This window comes from Cyprinodon variegatus, unplaced genomic scaffold (genome assembly GCF_000732505.1).
Source record: "Cyprinodon variegatus isolate N-32 unplaced genomic scaffold, C_variegatus-1.0 Scaffold261, whole genome shotgun sequence".
Lineage (NCBI taxonomy): Eukaryota > Metazoa > Chordata > Actinopteri > Cyprinodontiformes > Cyprinodontidae > Cyprinodon > Cyprinodon variegatus.
In genome coordinates, this window is record NW_015150714.1 from 660792 (window position 1) to 682502 (window position 21711).

The following is a 21711-nucleotide window of genomic DNA, read 5'->3' on the forward strand; positions in this document are numbered from 1 at the left end:
GATATGCGGAGCAAATCCATCTGGCGGAGACAGGTTAAGTGGTTAGGGCATAGAGCTTGGAATTCTGAGGTGTTGAGTTCAAAACCCACTCCCACAGACTGCCACTCTGGCTCTCTGAGCAAGACCCTTAACCCCCCGATCGCTCTCCGTGTATCACATGATGGCAGCCCACTGCTCCCCAAGAGGATGGTTTAAATGAAGAGGTAAATTTCTCCAATGTGAGATCAACAAAGTTAAATTATTGTTATACTGTACTGTTTCTTCCTTTGGAGGACTTTCACAAACATACACGGCTGGTAGGAGACCCAGAATCATCTGAATGGACTAGCCACCTTATTCAAGGCAGTTGTGCTATGAATGTGGGTGTACATTCCACAAACACTGTAGAAGGAGCCTAATAATTGTCTTTTTGCAGTTTTTTAAACAACTGGTTTGTATTTGGCTAAAAGTCATATTTTTTGTCTCCTTCCATACTCCCAAATATAAAGACTTATTCATTTGAAGCTCTGCTATTTGATGCTATTCCTGAATGCATCAATAAACAGGCAAGTCTTAACTTGTGGGTTTGAAAAGTGCGTGCAAAACATGCAGGGAAACTAAAACTCCTCGTTGCTTCTTTGATTTTATGGACAAAAAGCCTACAGAGGAAAATCCTCACTTCACAATAGGATTCACCATGAAAAAAACGGTTAGGCTTCTGAAAAGGATTAACGCCAATGCAGAATGATTTTAAGTTTAAAATATAAGAAGTAATATAGTTATAACCTTTCATGGCAAGAAATGACTCATTAGAACATAATATTTCAGTCTCCTCATCACTAACACCAATGTAAAAACTATGAGAGTACATTTTTTATTTAAAATTCAGCCATAAGATCTTGTTTTATTGGATGATTATTGGGTTATATAAAATTACAAAAAAGGGTTCTCTCGGTTTCCCTGCCGGACTTTGATTGATGTTTCTGTCTACTTTTTTATAACATCTGCATATGTCATTATAACGACTGTCTAGTTAATGCAAGGATGGTGATACATTGACACATGGCGCACGGTGACCAGAAGCTTTCAGAAGTCCCTGCATCAACCCCACTTCTGGTTGTCTGTCATAGATTCATAGGGTAATGTAATGTAACACCCTCTCTTTGTGTGGCTTCCACCCTTTGATTATGTGTCACAGCTGAGGCGTGTTTTGATATTTTCCTTCTGTCTTTGTCTCTTTCACACATCCAACCAGCATGTTATGCTAATTGGACACATGCACTGGAAGCTCTGTTGTGCTGGCCTTGTTTTCAGCTGTTTGATTATGAATTTGTTATATCTGTTCTGTGTTGGATGCTTTGACAAAGAGGCCTACGCAATTTTTTGTCTTTGTGTAGCTATTTCTCTTTTTTTCTTTATTTTTTTAACAGGCTGTGATTCACTTTATTGATAGTGCATTATCTGTATTGCAGTTAGAACTGAGCTCCTGATCTCTTCTGAAGCCTAATAAAGACTACTTGTTGCTGCATTTATAGCATTTATTTTCTCACTAGTGTTCAAAGTCTCTCCCTCATGGCTTACCTTTGTTTGCACAGGTATAAGTCAGCAAAAATGCAACTGATGCAACTGTCCATTAAGTAAGTAGATAAACACATGAACTAACAATCCTCTTCTAATGGTTCATTCAGATTTTTTTCCAAAATTTCTTCTCAGGCCTGAAATTAGTTTAAACTCAAACAGGAGTGTTTTTTTAGTTTTTCTTGAATATAATAAAAAAAGACAAGAAAAAACACTTGTCAAACATCTTTAGCTTTGCTGCCACCAAGTGGATTCTTTCATTTGCTACACAACTTAAATGCCTTTTAGTGCAAAAACTGTGAGAAGTGTTTCATTTTACATAGAAATGTTTTTTTTTTATACATCTGCACTTGTAGAATTTTGTTTTTAACATACTGTCTTTGCACAATGTTCCAAAGATGATAGATTCTAATGCTAAATTGTCCAGTAACAGTAGTTAAGTTTGAAAGTGTGTGCCTATTTCTGAATATATGCAAAATTCCTCAGAATATTTGTTTCAAAATAGTCATGGTAGGATTTGTTTTAGTAGAAAAACTGTTAAAAGAGAGAAAAAATGACATCATCCATGATGCCTTTATTCTTACTTAAATGGAGTGTTGTGTCTATACAAATAAAACTGACATTGCGACAAAATTAAGGAACTTGTGTCTAATGGAAAAAAAAAAAGAATAACCTACCAGAATAATCCACATGTGCTATATTCAGCTGCAAAATGCCATAGAGAAAACATTGCATCATATTAATGATTAATCATTTTGTTTAAGGTTGAACAGTCTTCTTTGAGTCTGTTCATTTTAGTCTCAGGAAATGAAGGAAAATTATAACTTGAAATTTACATTTCACATTAAAAAATAACTTAAAGAGTACATTTAGACAATACAAATGCTATATAAGGGCTTAGTATTTTTAATAATCTTAAGAGTTTGAATAAGTCTGAGAGATTGCCTTCGAGTCAATGAGTCGATAAAATCAACTAATCAGTTTGGCTGCATGATATTTTTGAATTGACTCTGTAAAGTGCCTTGAGATGATGATGTGCTATATGAATAAACTGAATTGAACTGAATTGAATAAGCACATCTAAATGTATTTAAAATTTTGTTTTTAAAAAATAAAAGTTTATGTGTGCACTGTATCTTGCTAAAAATAAAAAACTAACTACATTACAAATAGGATTAACAGTTATATAAAAAACAGGCCCTTCCTCTTATATTACACTTTTTTTTATATAAATTAGTTAAAAAATAAACAATAAACTGACTATAGATGACTAAAAGGCCTCTTAAACAAAATTTTATTTAATACCTAAATTAAATTTAGTTTAACAGGGTATGACTAAAAGAAATGAAACTGTGCTGAGGAAATTAACCCTAAATCTCTGTAAACAGGGTAGTACCTGTAAAAACTATTATTGACTAAGGCTGTAATTTTAAAAAGTTTGAGAACTGCAGACAATCTGGGAGATTGGCTCAGTTAGGTGCTTGCTTTGCAATCTGAAATTCATGAGTTTGCTTCTAACGTCCTCTCTTGCAACATGCCAGTTTGTTCCTTGCCAAGGCAGTTCACTCAAAGCCTACTACAGATTTGCATTTAAGTGGGTCTGGATAAATTCTTTAGAGTTTGGGGTGTATTGGGACGTTCTCATTTAAGTATTATCCATTTACAACAAAAAGACAACTTAAGGATGACGCATATCTCAGGCAAAGTGTAACAACTATTTCAGGGTTCCACTTGTCTTTAAGGCATAAGTTTGACACTGATCATATTCTATAAATAATTTCTTTAAGCTTGAGACAATTAAATTATTCTTAGTATGACCAAATAGAACTGGTTTACATTGTTTACACAGCATTGATAGATATGAACATATTGGATCTGTGTAAGTTATTTTGAGATAGGGACTCTTCTAAGAACTACAAGGTGTTCACCTGAACAAAAAAAAAAAAAAAAAAAACCTTCTCCAGAGTAACATCACTGATCCTGTTTACAAAAAGAATCAGAAAAAACTTTACTTGCTGAGGAGACTAATTCCTTTTAGAGTGTAGGGATGCTGCTAAAGTAGCTTGGCCAGCAGAACTGCCAGTCTTACCAGACCATGCTGAAGACCTTCTTTGACAGTGCTGGCATCAGAAAGGCCAGCTATGTCCAAGGATGCCCCCCTTGACACAGAGCAGGTGGTGGGAGAAAGATGAACTCTAACAAACACAACCACAGCTGGACAGTGACTCTCCCTCTATGCATGAAACTGTTAAGAACTGGAGAGCTCCTTTAGTGAAAGATTACCCAACCATAGGTGCATTAAGCTAAACTGCTGCAGATCCTTCCTCCCAGCTGCTGTTAAACCTTATGATTATTACTGCTCCAAATACCCCCAATAAAATTCTAAGCAAATTTCTATCTGGTCATTAATCATTTCTAAGTATTGGTTTGCATTTTATCTACCGGTATATGCAGTTTTGACCTGCCTTATAAGTTATTTTATAATCTATGCTATCATTCATTCTGTTTCTATGTATTTATTTTTTGTAGATGGGCTGCTTTTAAACATTTTTCCTTTAATCTAATGATTAATGCATTTCTATAAAAAGTACTACAGGTGATATCCCCACTATGACAATAAAGCACACTCATTTATTTATTTATTTTTTTCTATTGCAAAAACAAAATAAGTGTAAAGGATAAGAAATGGTGCATATTAACATGGAAAAACAGACACTGAATGCACCAAGTAAATCGTCCATTTATTAAATACTCTTTTTTTCTAAACTAAAAGAAAACCTTCACTTGCATATTGTGTTTATTTACAGCAAAAAAAACTTTATTTCATCATTTCATTTCAAATAAACAGTAAAAATGAACAAATATTTTGAAACATATCCAGTAGTCTGCAACTTGAAGCTGCACATAATTTGATCAGATGGCTTTTTTAATCAATAGTCCTTGCTATAAATCATTTGTTTATGTTCTAGGTTAAATGTAAATATGAACACAAAAAGGAAAAAAGTCCACAGTAGAGAATTGTCATTACTGCCATTGCAAGCGCTTAGAATAAACTATCATTAAAAAAAAATAATAATAAACAATCTCACATGCATGGTTAATTGTCTACACTGCAGGGGTTAAATGATAGTATTGCAGCACACCAAAAACACAGAAAAACAAATTATATTATCTAAGACTGCAACTCTGTTCAATAACAAGGGTTTATGTTCAAAGCTTTGCATTACACATTGTTACAGGGGTTCTCTTCAATATGTGCTCCTAGGACATACAAAATAGTCAGCTATAAGAAAGCACATGGCACAGGTAACAGCTACAAAGTCTTGAAGTGATATAAGAGCCATAATATCGATGATAATCATAGTCATATTATTACAATAACCGATGCAACCTTTCTCCAGTGTTTTTCTGTAGTCTGTGTTGTAATGATTTGACACAAAGAAAACTTTCTGTTGTGTGATGTAATAAATCTTCATGGCACTTCAGTAACATTTTAACTGATTACTGTTGTTGATGATTCGAAATAAATAGAAAATAAAATAAATAACGTGTTCGGCTTTCCTCATTTTCAGTCAGCACGTCCAGATGCAGCTATTTGAATTTGTTCTCCTCAGATGATTGAGTGCTTTTGCAGATTTGTATAAACACACACAGGAATTAGATTACAGGAAGACGCTAATTTAGTTTTTGTCTCCCCAGTGAGGATTACTCACCTGAGAACGCTGTCAAGAAGAGGATTTTCAATTTCCGAGCTGTTTGCCAAGTTGATATTTCTGAAGAGCTCATAAAGTTAATTATGTAAACAGATCATAAACTGAGTATTTGCTACTGTGTTTGTTTCCTGCAGCGCTGTCAAGTATTTTGCTCACCTTTCATTCATTTTCCTCTACCCTCTCTCCCACCTCTTTTCATCTTTCATCGTCTGAGCGAGGCCGTTTTTAATTAATCCCACCACTGTGAGAACGAGATAAATTAAATCTAACATGAATCTCTGCATTTGTCCAAACTCACCATTAAAAGTGACAGCAGAGTTTACAGCTGTAATCTATCCTCCCTGCTCGTCTTGTGTGCCAATGCGAGACAAGGCTGCGTCTTTCTTATAAGCAATGAGCGAGCCATATTAATAATGATAATCTGAGGCTGTACTTGCAGAAACCTGGACTGTACAATGAAAAACTGAAAAATGTATCCGACTGACAACGATGTTACTGATCGTTCTGAATAACAGGACATGGAGCCTTGGTTTTTTATTAAATATTTTTTAAAAACTTTTCTGAGTGGTGCATTGATGACAAGCCACATGTTTTACATTTGGTTACCAAAAGTAACAAGAAACAGTTGCTTTCTCTCTACACACAGGTTTTGCTGAGGTCAACTTTGACTGGAAGTGGTCCCGCCTCCTGCATCTCCCCCGACTGCTTCATGCTGACAGCTATCATGGGACTCAGGTGGAACGGGTTGACCTTGTGCACATGTTCCATAAACTCCTTATCTCCGTTTATACTCAGCTAAGAAACACAAAGAAATAGAAGCAATAAACAAACAAGATCATGGTTATCTAAGCATATCTCTAATAGTTCTGTCGCAAGGTTTATTTAGATTGTTTAAAACACACATTGTATAATCTAAATGAGTATTAAGCGAAATTTGTGCAATATCAGTGTCTTTTTCACCTCTGTAAAGTTGTTTTGATTTACTCATATTTACTCTCCTAAGTTAATTAATTAATGTATGTATTTATTTATTTATTTAATTTATTCTCACTGGTAATGATCATCAAGCCTTCAGGATATGAGGTTTCAATTTGCTATGAGTACCTCAAAGTGGTCAGTAATTCATTAGCATAAATAATCAGCAGGTGGTTTCACTTTCGGTGTCAAGCATCCAGCATCATAAGGCAATCCAAGAGTCTGCATATTATACTTTAATGTACAGTGATGTTGATCTTATGATAAAGCTGCAACATTTGTTCTAAAAAAACTATACTTGTTCACAATGACATACAGTAGTGCAAGATTCAGAGTATGAAGACAAGGTGTACAGGTAGGCGAATATTTTAAGCAAAAAAAAAAAAATCTAATCCATAATAATATTAAAGGCAACATTCACGCTGTCACTTTTTGTGTCCACATATATTTTAAAATCCTATGCTCAATTTTAACACTAAAATCGATATGAAATCTGACAACTTAACAAAAAATTTACTCACAAGCTACAAAAATGTATTGAGCCGAACAGAAATACTGGTATTAATTTAGCTCTTTCCAGTCTGCAAAACAAGTTTACCTATGAGTATCAATAAAGTCAACTTAAACCTTCTGGCTGTTTATGAGAGAAGATGTATGAAAATATGTACAATTATTCCTGCTATACTAATGTTGTAGATTGTTATTTATTTTATTTTTTTTTATCATTTATGATTTAGTTTTTTAGTTTTTTAAGAATTTTACTAACATTAAAATAGGGAGCAAAAACTATGGGTAGAACAGGAGAATACTGGAGAAACTGGAATAAAAATGGTATTCCTTTTTCCAAATAAGCACCTGCGTCTTGATGTGTTGCTCCGGTGCGGTGACAAGACTGGCACAGCTGAGCCACAGCATGACCATGATGGACAGAAAGAGACAAGCAGCTAAAATCCACCTTGGAAGGCCTGAACGTCTGAAAATAGGAGGAAGACAAAATTTGGCGTCAATGAATCACTGAGAAGTCATAATTGGCCTAAATGTGAAACTGTGTATTTTTAAACATTTTAACTGAAATGCTGTGATATAAAACAGTGTAAAAAAAAAAAAAAAAAAGATCATGCCCTGTTATGAATTATCAGTCACTTCTTAGAAACGCGTTATTCCTAAGAGGCAGACTAATGTACAGAGATGAAGACAATCTCAGGTAAAATACTTTATATGAATATTATGACACGCTTCAAAATGCAATACAAAAATCAAAAGGTTTCATTTCAAATGTAGTAGGAATAAAAGCTTGGACAATATTAAAATTCAGACTAAATGAGTCATGCATGTGAATTCACCAATAATCTGGCCTCTCTTTAGTGTTTTAGTCAAGCAAGCTATCTGACCTTGACATGCAGCCCAGGAAGTCATGGTCAGCTGCAGCGTCCTCTATGTCCTGGATGGGGTGCTTCCCTTTGACCACCACTTTGCCTGCTCCTTTTTGTCCTCGTCCCTTAACACCTGCAACACAATGAAGAAAAAATGTTTTGTATTATTAGACTCAACATATGTGCAAATTTTTTTCATTTTGTCACATTGCATTCAGAAATATATCTATTGAATTTCATGGGATTGTAATTGATACATATTTTTTTTTTTTTTTTCAAGCATTTCATTAATAAAAAGGTGTGGCATTCATAATATCCCTAAATAAAAATGTATGATCTTCCAATCAACTAATCATTAATTGTAACTGCACTGTCTGAAATGCAATACAGGTAGAAAATACAGCTATTGTTACTGGGCCGTTATTAAAAAAATATCTCAGGCTTTAAACATCTCACAAGGGAAGTTTTCAATTTATAGTCTTTATAAGGACATGGACCTCCAACAAAAGGGATGGGCAATGGGAGGAATAATCTAATAAGCAGGCCAGAGAGCCAAGGTAACTCTGGAGGAGCTGCAGGAATTCACAGCTTAGCGAAAAGGATCTGTTGACAGGACATTTCTTAGTCTTATACTTTAAAATGCTGTGTGGTGGAAAGCACTCTACTGTACACAGCTCAGCACTCTGAAAATACTGCCCACAAGGTGAAACATGGGAGTGGAATTACCATGCTGTCATAATGCTTTTCTTCTGCAGGGACAGGAAAATTTGTAGAGTAAATGAAAAAAGCTCAAAAAAGGGAAATCCTGAAGATAAACGTTTTAGAGGTTGCAAAAGACAAGGACCCTAATCATACAGACATAGCTACTATAAAACCATTATTGCTTGTGTTTCTAAGGTGGCAACATATGAAAAAAGTGTTTATTATTTTACATTTTCTAAGATATTCTCGGGAACAAAGACATCCCTACCGTGGGGTCTCTGGGTGTGGGAGTGGACCTGGGGCCAGGGTTTGTCAGCCACACTGGATCGAGGGGCCTGCAGCTCAGGCATGGAGTACTCCATCTCTGGTTGACTCTGGTCACAAAATAAACAGAGGGATTTAGCCAGTAATGGAAATAAAGACAGAAAACTTTAACAACCTTTATCCTGACAATCCATATTCTCTCTATTAATAGATAGATGTCAGATCAAAGCCCATTGTTCTAAATGTATGATTTAAACATTCACTGTAAACTGCATGAGGTTGCAGCAAACTCATCTCTTAACACTGTGAATATTGTGTGGTTGCATTAAAAGTATGACACAAATTCTCAGTTATTGTATTTTATGAAATCCCTTGATTAAAAAAAAATTGTCAAATTTTAATGAAAGCTTTAAATTCCCACTCTATTATGTTGAAACCAACACCAAAATGTAGTTGTTCTCCCATTAATTTTTTTTTATTTTGGACACAAAAGCACCTGAAGCATACAAGCAAGTCTACATCTGATTGGCTGTCAAAAGTGTGGCCTAGTCAAAATCTAGACCTAAATCTGACAGTAAAGCTTGTGCAGGACTTCTATAAAATCCTGGTTAAAATTGCTTTTGTATCTCTGCTACTTTTTCTACGTCTGCTTCTGTCTTCTTGAACCCCAGTCGGCCTCAGCAGATGGCGGCTCACACTGGTTCTGCTGGAGGATTCTTACCGTTAAAATTTAGTTTTTCATGCTTGGTGTGAGGGATTGCTTTCAATGAGTCTATGCAATCAGCTGACTTTCTTAAAATACCTTGAGATTACATGCTTTGTAAATTGGTGGAGTAAAATATGAGTAAACAAGAGTAAAAACTGAATAAATAAAATTAAAAAATAAAATGAATTGAAATTTAATTGAATTGGTTACTCTTAAAAAACAAAGTATCTGAAATAAAACAATCCTGCAAAACAAGGGAATGCAAAGAAAACCACAACCAAAGCCAGCAAGCATAAAGATTATCACTTTTCACACAAAGCCAGGTTGGTTTGAATATGTTTTTCCAGTTTTCCTTTTTATTTAACAGATAATTGTGTGTGTGTGTGTGTGNGGGGGGGGGGGGGGGGGGGGTCAAAAACATTTAAATGCGAATGGAAAGCATTTAGAAAATACATTTGTTCAGGGGAGGGGCACTTTTAAAATACAATGCATGTGACAATTCATAGATAAATTCTAAGCACTTCAATTTAGCCTAAGGATTTTAAGGATTTAAGCAATTAAACTCTGCCTTAAGTTTATTAAGGATATGGTTCTTTTGTTTTTATTTTATGTTTCTCTGTTTCCCCATTTCACAGACTTAAATGTGCATTTAGCTAGTACTAGGGTAATTTCTAGAAAAATCCATCTTTAACACACCGTTGGCCTGTTGTCACTGTTTTCATTGTTCCTGTTTCACTTTTGGTTCACCCAGAGGACTCATTAAAAAGCGATTTTGCTTTCCCACTGCCGACCCTCCTTCCTTTGCAGCAGTCGCTGCAGTCACTTTTAATAATAGTTCTGCTGGCCTCAGCATAAACACACAGATGTGCACATATTTACAACAGCATGTCATCTCCCGCCGCAGTCTGAATCCTCCCAATTACCTCTTTTTTTTTTATTCATGAAGTTTTCTTATGTGTTCAATCTGAGTCTGAACCTCGTTTAGAATAACTTTAATGTTATCTTGCACTTTATTTTAAAAACCTTTCATTATCCTAAGATGACAGTGATACAAAAGGGCTGCAAAATGTTCCCAGTGAAAAACGCCGTGAGAGACAAATGGGGTGATTTTACTGTGATGTAGACTGAAATGATAATTTTCATTATTTATGCATCAGCAGAGAAAGAGCCAAATGTACTTTGGGTTGAAAAGAGGTGGAATTGGAGGTCTTACCTGGAAGATTTGTGGCTTTTCAATAACCATTCATTGGCTTTAATTTGGACATAGCTGAGTGTTTGGGAAAACTAAACACAAAGCTGAAATTAGATACTTACATATTAATAAAGATAAAATTTATTTTGTTGAGTTACATAAGGTGAGCCTGCTGGTTTTAGCAATCAAATATATAATTTATCGCAAATTCAAATCTTCCAGAACCAGCGTCCCGCAGCGCCTAGCGTCTCTGGCCCAAAACACTTGAATCAAACAGCTTAACTGCCTCTACAGCAGGCATCCAGGTTCTACAGAGGGATGCTAATAGCTTCATCACTTAATTCAGGTGTGGTGAGGCAGAAATACATCTGAAAGCTGCAGGATTCTAAGCTTCCTGAGCTGCCAGGTCTTGTAATTGGTTGAAAACTAACTTAATATATTTTGATAGATTATTCAATTAGTGGATCCATCAAATCAGCCTATTAGGAGAAAACATACATACTGAAAAAGAAATTCCACAAACATAGTGGAGTGTCAGTAATAAGAGCATTTTTTTTTTTTGAGTTATGTTAAATTGCTATATTCTTCTAAAACAGAGCATATCTCTCACTTAGCTCCTACCTCTCATTATTTCTTTTAATTTCTAACAAGTTAATGGTATCATGACCAACTTCTACCACACAATAGTTATCATTGATAATGGTCAGAAGGAATCTCAGTTCAAAGGATCTCATTTAAAGCTTTAATATTAGCAAACATGTACTGCAATCTATTTAAAATAACGAAAAAAAACAACATAACAAACTAAGAACATAATCCAATGGTGAAGCACGGAGGTGGCAGCATCATGTTTTGTGGGGGCTTGATGGGAGAGGGAATGGTGCACTTGATGAAATAGATAACTTAATGGGAAAATAACATTATGTTCCCCAAGTAACTTAAAACTTGGGCAAAAATGTTTTGTTGGGATCTAATCATATCATCAAATTTGTTATAAAATGGTTTAAGGACAACAGGACATACAGTTTATACTAAGAGAGTGTGTTCAAACATAGAAATCCGGGTCTCATTATTTTGGCATTTGAAAAATGGAAACATTTTACGTCATTTAAACTAAAAAATGTGGTTATAAAGTAAGTATCTGATCCCAAATGTATATTTCTTCTTGGAAAATAAAAATATACATAAACAAGGAAAGGGCTTTAAATAGGTAGTCAGTACTTTGTCAATACTCACTTACTGTAATTTGTCTTTCAGGAAACGTTTCTCACCTTTGCCATCCCTCAGCATGTCGGATATTTCCCTTTTTTTTTAATCTCAATCTGTCACCTTTTTGGCAGTGTACCAGCTGCAAGCCAAACATAGCCCTGATAGCCTCCCTACTGCCCTGCCAATGCAAGCTTCCACCCACAGTTATGTCCTGCATGCAAAGTGCCACAGAGATCAAACATCCATCACCAAGTCCAAAAGCAGCTCTGAGCTGGGAGCATTGCTCTTTCTGATTTGAGGCCTGACAGCCAAGCACACTGAACCTGACATGTAACGCAGAATTCCCACATGAAGTAGACCCTTTATAATACAGAAGCATTTCCACATGGGTTAGAGCACATAAACACTATCATTTTCCTCTGAAACATTTAATTATACAGCTAAAACTGTCATCCAAACAGAAAAACACTTGACAGAGCAGGTTTTTGGTACGCTTTTTAAACCACTGGGTGTGACGGAGCAGCCTTATGGGTTAACAAAGCACATTTTTTCATAGCTGTAATGCATAGGTCTTTTATTGAGTTATCGTTAATTTGGAAAGAATCTTTAAAACTCACATAGAAAGCTACAAATTTCATAAAATCAACGGTATAATTCATAATTTTAACAAGAAGCACGAAGAATTAAGTTAGATCATCTTTAAGGATCTGCTTTGCTTTAATGTATTTTCTGAAAATTCATGTTTATGACCAACACAAGGTAGTATAACGAGTGCAGTGAAGGGGAAGTAAAAAATAATCTAAAAAAGACTGATGTGCATTCATACACCTTCCACTCTGTGGCTAACTTTTCACTGCAGAAAGTCTTTGGGGGGGATTTTTCTGCCAACTTTTCCCACTATAACTCAACCTTGGGCAGAAAAAAAAGAGATTGTCTGTCAATAGATTTTGACTGGACCATCCGAAAACATGAATGCATGCAGAACAAAAAGCTAAATATTGACTTTTCCTGAACAGAAAACCTTCTGGTATGCTTGCTTAGTTGCCTCTGAGAAACTGTAACTTACTTCCCATAGTTTTCTAACAACAACACCAGTTTTCTCTCTCTACTTTTTCTAAAAGTATAGATTTCTATAAAGGATAACTTATAGTTGTCTTGTCAACAACTTTTTCCACTTGAGCTGTGTGTCTCTGCAGCTCCTCCAGAGTTACCATGGGTCATCTATTCCAGTAGGTTGGTCATATCTGGGTAGGTTGATTCTGTGTTCCCCTTTCCTGTTTTCTAATGATGATTTGAACAATTATGTATAACTGTAGATGTCTAGAGCTAGAAATAATGCATCATTACCTAACCTTGCTTTAAACTTATTAACAGCTGTATCCCTAATCTGTCTCTGCTTCCTGTGTTACTTGTTCTTTATGATGCTGTTAGTTCTTTAGCAAACCAATATAGTCTACACATTAAAGCTTGATTTACACTGAGATTCAGTTATAAACAGACTGGTGGCCTTTTAAAGCTGTAGGTTTAGTAAAGATTAGGAAAAAAGTAATATCACCTTTGATTTAGTTCAGCTCACCAGTTTGTGTTTGGTAGAGATAAGCTTTTAAAGTTAAAGGGTTTTAATGGTGAAATCATGTTTAATTTAATCTCAATTTATTTTAAATAAAATGGCTGCTTGAATTGTAAGATTATATTATTGTTGCAACGTTTAGTTTGAGCTTGATTGTTGTTGGTTTTTATAAATAACAGACAGGAGGGATATAGATGTAGCATGCCATGGAAATTCATCAAAATAGAGTTTTTTATTGGAAAAACAATTACTTGGAAAGAGATGAAAAGACAACATGTCATATTAGTTAGCTTTGATTCTGTTATGTAAACAAATAAACTGAATAAACCAGAAGCTCTGATTATTTGCATATTTTACTGCTGAACCTATCTGTGAAGATACCCAGTCATCCAGGTCATACAGGTGAAGTTTTCTAGACAACATTTTGCATCTCATCCGAGAGACCTTTTCAATTCTTTACTGCTGAACTTTAAGATAATAAATTGGGGTGTTTTTTTTTTTAGTTTAAAGCTAAATCTTTTTTTTCCCCCAACCTAATGTCTAAAAGACAAAAGCCTTATTATAAGCTTTGTTTGGATTTTAAGTATAAGTTTACAGTGGAAGCATAAGATTAGCATGTTTATAAATCAGCTCCAATCCCATTGGTTCAAGATAATCTTGTTTTACCTAAATTAATGCAATGCTTTACGCTTTTCCAGTAAGTAAAGGCTGCTGTTTAGTTTGCAAACATTTTTTTTATGTTTTAGCTTTTTTTCCCCCCAGAACCTATATGATTGTGCACTAACTATAAAACAATCAGGCCACAATTGTATTATTGTGTCTAACCAAATCACCTAGTATTTATTGTTTTCTTAGCAATTTTAGAAACTCTGGGTGAGATCTTTATTTATGCAATCACCCCCTATTTTCCTTTTAAATTATCTGAGGTTCTAAATCTGAAAATGCAAGTCAAGCTTAAGGTCAAGCTTAAAGAAATGTATACTTCATTCCCTGATTGGTGTTAATTCTTTTGGTTATAGATTAATGTAAAAAGAATACGAAAGCTCAGTGAACGTCATGCTTTTTCCCACCCAAACGGGCTGGCCCAAGGTCAAAAATTGTAACCATTGCAACAAAATCATTTTACTTGTGAGGAATATTGTATGCACTTTTGCAAAGAAAATTTGACAAATCCAAATTGTCCCACCTTAAAATGTTTTATTTTGCCTCTGCTGAATTTAATGTCATCCTGCTTCTATATAAACAAAGATAAACATGTTAGATCTTAGGTCTTTATTAAATTTCAGTTTTGTGGAAGGCTTCCAGCTTTGGTCGCTTATGCCCTGGGCCTGCTCTGCTCTCAAGAGGGAAGCACATGTGAAGTTTCCACTAAAAAACAGTAAAATTGACTCTAAAGACTTTCATCTTATACAATTGTTTATCATATTGTACGGGGGAAGATTTGACCATTTTGCAAATCAAATGAGTGCACGAGTGCAAACATTTCGGATTACTTCAATTTGTGCTGGCCACTATGTAAAGGTGCATCTCATCTCAGTTAGAATGAGCTTCATTTATCAGATGAAAAGTACCATCATCACACTGACTCAGGTCGTTTTATTTTCTGAATAAGTCCACATTTCTGGATTTGAATATTTTTAAGCTGATTTAAAAAAAAATAAGAATAGTTATTTGTCATTGCAACCTTATATATGCCAATGGACTGCCACTGTGTGGCACCCTGGGGCCAAGGGACATGCAGCTCCAATTTTAACAACCTGCTCTAAACACTTAAAGAGTCAGAGGTTATGTATTTTTTTTTTTTCTATTTCTGAATTCCCTCTATAAGTACGCAGATGATATGGTGTTTTTTTCGTCTTATGCAGTCAAACCACTCTATATAGCACTGCTTATGTTAATCACATTGATGAGCATTGATGATTGTGTTCTGGCCTGTTTCATACAATGCAGGATTAAGTAAGGATGTTTTACAGCACTATAAATGGGTTTGTTTTAAACAAAAAAAAGCTAATTTTTACACTGACTAACATCTTAAAAGGTTAATATAAACAAGATAAACATTGTGTTAAAGTTTATCTAACCAATCCATAGGATACCTTACCAAAAACTTCAGGAATCATCAAGATTTGTTTTGGAACATTTAGGACAGTTTGGGTCTGAGTGTCAAAGATTCAGAATAGATTCAGCTAAATTGCATGTAGACTTTTTGTTTGTTTTTTTAGTGCATGCACTAAGTAAGCATGTTGCGGATGATCTAGACAGATTGCTACTCAAATGTAAAGACGTAAAGAAATTTGAATTCCCCCATTAATTTTCTACAGGTAGTTTGAGAGGACGTAAAAGAAAGATGAGGTTCAAAGCCATAGCATTATAAGTAACACTGGTAACAATAAAATAATAATAATACTAATTAAATTTATAGTGCATTTAGTAGTCGATGTGTTTTTGAAGGCTCCTTTGATTTTGTGCATGTTCTTTTTTATAAACAAGCAACGATATTTAAGTTCAGTCTTTTTTTGTTGTTTTTGGTTGAATTGTATAAAGATTGCCATCAGCCATCCTAGTGAATTAATCTGTGCCAACCTGCATGGATATTTTATTTCTTTATAAATATTATTCTACTATTGTTATTTTTGACAGTCCAAATATGTTTGGATGCTTATTTTCTAGCATTGTAACAATGCTTTATTTGTGGCCACAATAATTGTAGATATTTTATCTTCAGTTTGCACCTGACTCAGAAATAGTGGAAAAAGTCGCAAAAACTGCAGCTAAAACTGTATTTCCTATAAAAATAAACTTTGCACATGGTACATTTTTATGCTTTCATATCCTCCGCTAATGAGATTGCTTGGTTTTGTAATGAAATGTTGATCTGCATGTCAATGAAGGCACAGACATTAAATATACTAAATAAATTCAGTAACACAAATCACTTTGCTCCTTCTCTGAAGATTGGCACTGCATGAAGAAATACCTTTATTAGCAAGCGCAGAACTTCTTAATATCAGGCCCTTTGAGCTTTCATTGGTCAGAAGTAATTTTCACCTTCAACCATCTCCATGGATGGCCTTATTGTCCACTGTTTTCCTGAATGTTGAATCATAAAATTGGACATTAATGGTGGCATGTTAAGCTTGCAGGTTTTCTGATGTTCTGGTTTTTACTATGACCTGATGAATGAGTTGTCTGTGCTCTCTTTAAACAAACACTGGCAGGCTAGCCACTCCTGGGAATGTTCAGCATTGTTCCATGTTTTCTCCATTATTGGATAATGGGTCTCACTGTGGTTTGAGTCTCAGTGCCACTGGAAACCTTTCCAGCCTGGTAGAAGTCATTGACATCATTTCTTATTTCTGACCTTTTTATGCATGTCTCCTCAATGCTGTTGGGGGCTTCTTTTTAAGGGGTATCTTACAGAAACAGTGCTATCTTACATTTTAAGTGGTATCATACAAAATCTTACAGAATTAAAAAAAATATATATATATATATATATATATTTTTAATCTGTTAATCACAGTTCATTCATGATTTACCAACTTATTCATTGAATCAGGACTTGTTTGTTTGAAAAATGAAGTCATCAAACAAAACACCTTCTTGTAGGGAGGTTAAATTTACATGTAAAATCAATTATTCAGGTCTGGGGGGAAAAGCACAAAGGTAAGAAGTTAGTAAGGCGATCAATACTTTGCATGGTGTTACGATAGGGTCTTAACCTGATTATTGTGACTGGACCTTTTTTTAATTAACTTGAGTGATGTGAATATTTGTAATAATCCGTGTTTGGAGTAACGCATTAATAAGTAACACATTACACATCAAGAATAGACTATAAAATCTTCCTTCTTGCATATAAAGCCTTAAATGGCAAAGCTCCATCTTCTATCAGAGAAATGATTGTTTTTATGTTCCTAACAGAGCACTTCGCTCTCAATCTGCAGGTTTACTAGTGGTTCCTAGAATTTCTAAAGATAGAATGGGAGGAAGATCTTTTAGTTATCAGGCTCCTCTCCTGTGGAACCAACTACCAGTTTTAGTCCGACACCCTGTCTGCTTTTAAGTGTAGGCTTAAAACTTTCCTTTTTGATAAAGCTTATAGTTAGATTGGCACAGGTTATCCTGAGATATCTTTATAGTTATGCTGCTATAGGCTTAGACTGCTGGAGGACATAGGGACCCCTATTTCATCATTTTGCTTCATTCTATCTCTATTCTTCCTCTATTAGTTTAATCTCTAATGTTCTGCTCTCTCTGCCTTTTCTCATAGTAGCTTCACCTCATCTGTTCCTGTTTGGCTGTGACATCACTCTGGAGAGAAATATTAGCTATGCTGCTGCCATCAACACCTTTGTCTATAGATGTTAGAGATTGTCCTGTTTTTCCAGTGTAGTCCTGTTTCTCTGACTGTGACTGGCTGGATGTGCTCTTTTCCTCCTCTGACATTGAAGTTGGCTAAGAGCTTGTCTGCCTGGCTGTGTGTGTCCTGGATTGGGCCGCCTTTTACATCTCTGCTTCTGTCTCCTTGAACCCCAGTTGGCATCGGCAGATGGCTGCTCACACTGAGCCTGGTTCTGCTGGAGGTTTCTTCCTGTTAAAAGGGAGTTTTTCCTCTCTACTGTCGCTACAAGCATGCTTAGTGTAAGGGATTGCCTTTGAGTCAATGAATTGATGCAATCAACTGGTTTTCCTTAGATAGAAAACTTTGAATCAATTTGACTGTATGATCTGGTGAACTGTAAAGTGCCTTGAGATGACATGGTTTGTGAATCGGTGTTATATAAATAAACTGAATTAAAATTGAATTGAATTGAAATTACCGTAATGTTCAGACATTCACAGAGTAATATAATGCACTGCAAACTAAGTTTTGTAATATTATTACAATTACTTAAAGTTACAATCCTAACTGTTGGTTTTGAAAAAACGACCCATGGCCAACAGCTGAAATAAAGAGGAAAAGAACGTGTTTTTTTTTGTTTTGTTTTTACAAAACTTGCTTTATAACAGTTTTAAAACAAAAGGAGAAGGCCGTTTTAAAAACAGGAGAAGAAGAGTCTTTTAAAACCGTTAGACGGAGAAGGGGGCAAGATGGCTTCAACAATCATTTCACCATTTTCAATGTGGCTATACGTTTCAACGTTTCAGTTGAAGGAAACTTTTTTGGTAAACATTGTGCAGCCAAACTTAACTCAGCAGCTAATTAATGAGGAAAAGAAAGCGAGCTTGTGTCATTCAATGTGAAGGTTTTTGTTGTTAAATTATTTCACATCATTACATTTTTGTGTTTCTGCTAATTATGACAAATTACCTTTGTAATAAAGGCGTGCAGTGATTTGTCATAATTAACTGAAACATTTATGCAGCCTTTATTTTTTACTAAAGGCGTGCAAAGGGAATAAAAAAATCAGTAATTTACACAGATTGCAATATAGTAAAGAAATATAGTACTTTCTAACAAAGGTAACTTGGAAAATTTAATATTTTACATTTTGTATGTCACTTGCCTAATACTGGTCATAATGCTGTACAAAAGAGACAACTGGCAGATATATTTTGACATTGCTTTAAAGGTTTTCCCTTTAGATTGAACTTTTTAAACACATGTATATAATTAAATAACCCTGCTGGGTATCTTACCTGGAAAACCACAACCTTCCCATCGTCAGCTTGCAGGTAGAAGGTCCAGGTGGAGGAAATAAAGCTCTGGGCCGAGCTGACAATATCATTGCACCAGCTGGACACAGCCTCCATCACAGAGGGGGGCTTGGGGCGCAAAGTCATGGCCCTCAACTGCAAATGAAACAAGAACAGGTCAAACAGACTGGCTGACCTCCGCTGTTTTTCTGTGCATGCGATGGTGATTCTCAGACATGCCAAAAGACTCATACTGACTTTGAAAGCAGCATGAGGTGCACATAGGTATAGGAGTGTAAATGTATTGGGTGCAGAGCAGCTTTTCTCACCTTCCTCCTCATGATCTCAGGTTCAGAGGGTTGGCTGGCACAGCCGGTGCTGCAGGCCTCTTGCTCCAGCAGCTTGATGTATGCCTCCTGGCAAGCTGCATGAAAAACAGGACACTTTTGACTATTGGCAGGATAAAGCAAAAAATAAAAAAAGGGTAAAGAACAAAGAATCAGTGAAGAAAAGCATGGAGATCAACAGTTATGGGTTTTGGACAAGCTGCAAGATACAGTAATATCAATACATCTACTGAACCAGTTACATAGATATCAGTCTGCATTCTTTATGCAAATTCTGCAAGAAATTATGCTTGTAAAAGCCAAACTCAAAAGCACAAACATTCCTTGGCACAGAGCGCCACACTGACTCACCTCCCTGACACTCCTCCTTGCTGGTATTAAACCCGGCGTCCCCATTGACGAACTGGCAGATGGAGTAGAGGCGGCAGCCGCGGTGACAGGCGTTCATTATGGAGTCCTACCAGAGAGACAGAGACGGATGCAAAATTAGAAACATCCCCTGGTAGTGTGGGAGAAAGTTTGTTTGGCGATGTGACACGGATGAACCACGGCATCTGCTAATGACACAGCGCGGCTGTCGTATTATGGCCTGTCCTCTGCAGTTTATGACAGACTTCCTGACTCTGTCAGTGAAAACCAGTGGTAATGAGCAAGCAGTTTTACACTTGTGAAGAGTTTAATGCGATGTTCTGTAGATGTTCTCTGCTAAAGGGAGAAACAGCATCCTCTAGTGTCCAGTGTCAGCACAGGAGAGACAAAGACCTTTGCTGCAGTTTTTTTTCCCCCTCTCAGCGTGTTTACTCAGGGTTTCTTTTCTGGATGTTTTTTTTTTTTTTTTTGCAAACATGGCCTTAAAACCCACCCTTTTAGGAGAGCTTTAAATTGAACTCTTCCCCCTTTTTTTATATTTTCTTTATTTTTTATTTCTCATGCTCTACATTTATATATATATATATTTTATTTATATATATATATATATATATATATATATATATATATATATATATATATACACCTGTTTTACCTGTTTTACTATGTAGCAATTTGGGATTTGTTTAAATACAAAGTGCACTACAAGTCCAAAGTATTATATTATTATTATTATTATTATTATTATTATTATTATTATTAGATAAGATACGAACTATGTTGGTTTTTTAACATGCACATGTTACCTTTTGTTCTAATGCTTTTTTCCCTCCACAGGATGAATGAAATCAATTTGCATTAATCCAATTTAGTCATTTACACTCACAGCTCTGTGGCGTTGCACTAAATGTGTTTTGCAGGTGTGCTCCTTGCAGCCTTGCAGGATGTCTGAACACCTGAAGGCAGCTGATGAGCAGAGGGAGGAGAGAGGGGATGAAAGCATCCGATGCTGCATAACCGCATTAACTCACCAATGTACACCTTCATCTAACAGTCTGCTCGGGGTTGGTTCCTTCTGTGGAGCTCAGATCTACCCTGAGATGACTTAATGGTGTGACACCTGATCCCAGTCGGTCAGTGGTGCAGTGCTGAGGAGGTTAAATCACTCGATGAGCCTGAATGCAGTCCACGTCTTGGACATGCCTTTGGGAGCAGACAGGCTGCATCTTTTCGGCCTATATGCGCGCCTTACAAAGCATCCAAGAAGATGCAAAGAAATAAGCCAAGCCTGGATCTACATACGCGAAGAAATTTTTTTATCTTCCTCATTTCCAAATAAGACATGCATGTTACGCTAAGATATATAGCTCATTATAAAAGGTGGTTCTGTCGCTGTTGAAATATAGGTCACAATAACAAGTGCTGTGATTTTCCCTGCAGAGTCAGCCGAACACACAGGAATAACTTACTTTAGCGGGGCTTTTGTTTTTGATGGTGAGCTGGCATTGCTTTTTGCAATAATTGATGTCACCCAGCTGATTGTCAAACAGATCAGAAGACGCAGCGGCCGCGAGCCCGGTGAGAAGAACCGAGAGCAGGGCGGGGAAGAAGCCGGACATGCTGTCAGCGAGCCGGAGCATCTGAGGGGAGCCTGGAGAGGAGAGGAGAGGAGAGTCGGCCTTCAACCTGCACGGAGCTCCCTGTGATGGCGCTGCTGCTGCTGCTGCTGCTGCTGTCTGCTGCTCCTCTGATCTGCTCCTGCTCGTGGCGTCATCGTCACCATCCTCCACGCACGCGCCGTGCTCCCTATAAACCAAAGCTGCAGAGCAGCCTCTGCTGCAGTGCATAATGTGGCTCTGGTGACTTTGAGAAAACTGTAGAGGAATGTTTCTAAAGGAGATATTGCAGCATTCTGCTGATATAAGTTAAGACACTGGATGTTAATGCTAATGAATTTTTAAAGTGCAATAGGAAAAGTCTTGATCAGGGAGGTCACATATTTTGCCAAGTTTAAGAAAACTCCTTAACACCAGCATTGAGAGAACACACTACTATATATATATATATATATATATATATATATATATATATATA

At 36.0% G+C, this 21711-nt stretch overlaps 1 protein-coding gene across 1 annotated transcript; it reads right to left on the reverse strand.

Moving 5' to 3' along the window:
* Positions 1–4352: 4352 nt before the first annotated feature.
* Positions 4353–21344, reverse strand: tmem59l (transmembrane protein 59 like). Its single transcript, XM_015382626.1, has 8 exons — positions 21087–21344; positions 19600–19705; positions 19231–19325; positions 18905–19057; positions 8589–8694; positions 7637–7751; positions 7101–7218; positions 4353–6065 (listed from the first exon to the last, which is right to left on the reverse strand). Exons 1-8 carry the CDS (start codon positions 21255–21257, stop codon positions 5907–5909), a joined length of 1023 nt encoding a protein of 340 aa, XP_015238112.1. The 5' UTR covers positions 21258–21344; the 3' UTR covers positions 4353–5906.
* Between the last annotated feature and the right edge of the window lie 367 nt (positions 21345–21711).